This window comes from Plectropomus leopardus, unplaced genomic scaffold, assembly GCF_008729295.1.
Source record: "Plectropomus leopardus isolate mb unplaced genomic scaffold, YSFRI_Pleo_2.0 unplaced_scaffold7323, whole genome shotgun sequence".
NCBI classification, from domain to species: domain Eukaryota; kingdom Metazoa; phylum Chordata; class Actinopteri; order Perciformes; family Serranidae; genus Plectropomus; species Plectropomus leopardus.
In genome coordinates this window covers 1-1,009 of record NW_024680618.1, presented here as the reverse complement: position 1 = coordinate 1,009, position 1,009 = coordinate 1, and the positions used below count along the sequence as shown (strand labels likewise).

General features: G+C 45.9%; 1 protein-coding gene across 1 annotated transcript; it reads left to right on the top strand.

The window, feature by feature from the left end:
• Window positions 1-3: 3 nt before the first annotated feature.
• On the top strand, window positions 4-1,001 carry LOC121940062 (nuclear factor 7, brain-like; the record flags this gene model as incomplete). Its single annotated transcript, XM_042482932.1, has 1 exon — window positions 4-1,001. A coding segment is annotated over one exon (954 nt), but the record flags the coding sequence as incomplete, so codon positions are not given.
• Between the last annotated feature and the right edge of the window lie 8 nt (window positions 1,002-1,009).

The window sequence follows — 1,009 nt, the reverse complement described above, 5'->3', positions numbered from 1 at the left end:
GAGAAAGATGCAGACAGAGAGATCGCAGAAGGTGTTCAGGTCTTCACAGCTCTGAAGGAGTCTGTTGAAAAAGGCCTGAACGAGCTCATGGACACGATCAAAGAGAAGCAGAAATCAACAGAAAAACAAGCTGAAGTTTTCATCAAAGAGCTGGAACAGGAAATCTCTGAGCTGAAGAAGAGAAGCTCTGAGGTGGAGCAGCTCTCACACTCTGAAGACCACCTCCAACTTCTCCAGAGTGTCCAGTCCCTGAAAGCTGCTCCACCCACCAAGGACTGGACACAGGTCAGCGTCCATCCACCATCATATGAGGGGACTGTGGTGAGAGCTGTGTCTCAGCTGGAGGAGACACTCAGTCAACAGATGAAGAAGCTGTTTCAATCTGAGCTGAAGAGGGTCCAGCAGTATGCAGTGGATGTGACTCTTGATCCTGATACAGCACATTCTGAACTCATCCTGTCTGATGATGGAAAACAAGTGAAACATGGTGACATAAAGAAGAATCTCCCAGACAATCCAGAGAGATTTTCTTATTGTGTTTGTGTTTTGGGAAAGCAGAGTTTCTCTTCAGGCAGATTTTACTTTGAGGTTGAAGTTAAAGGAAAGACTGAATGGGATTTGGGAGTGGCCAAAGAGTCGATCACCAGGAAGGGAAACATCACACTGAGCCCTGAGGATGGTTACTGGACCATATGGTTGAGAAATGAAAATGAGTATGAAGCTCTTGCCGGCCCTTCAGTTAGTCTTTCTCTGAAGTCTCGGCCTCAGAAGGTGGGGGTGTTTGTGGATTATGAGGAGGGTCTGGTCTCCTTTTATGACGTAGATGCTGCAGCTCTCATCTACTCCTTCACTGGCTGCTCCTTCACTGAGAAACTCTTCCCATACTTTGACCCCTGTCCTAATGATGGTGGCAAAAACTCTGCACCTCTGATCATCACTCCTGTCTCTGCAACTTAATCACATATCTTATTTCATGTATCGATTTATTTCTATCAAAGAGAACAAATGT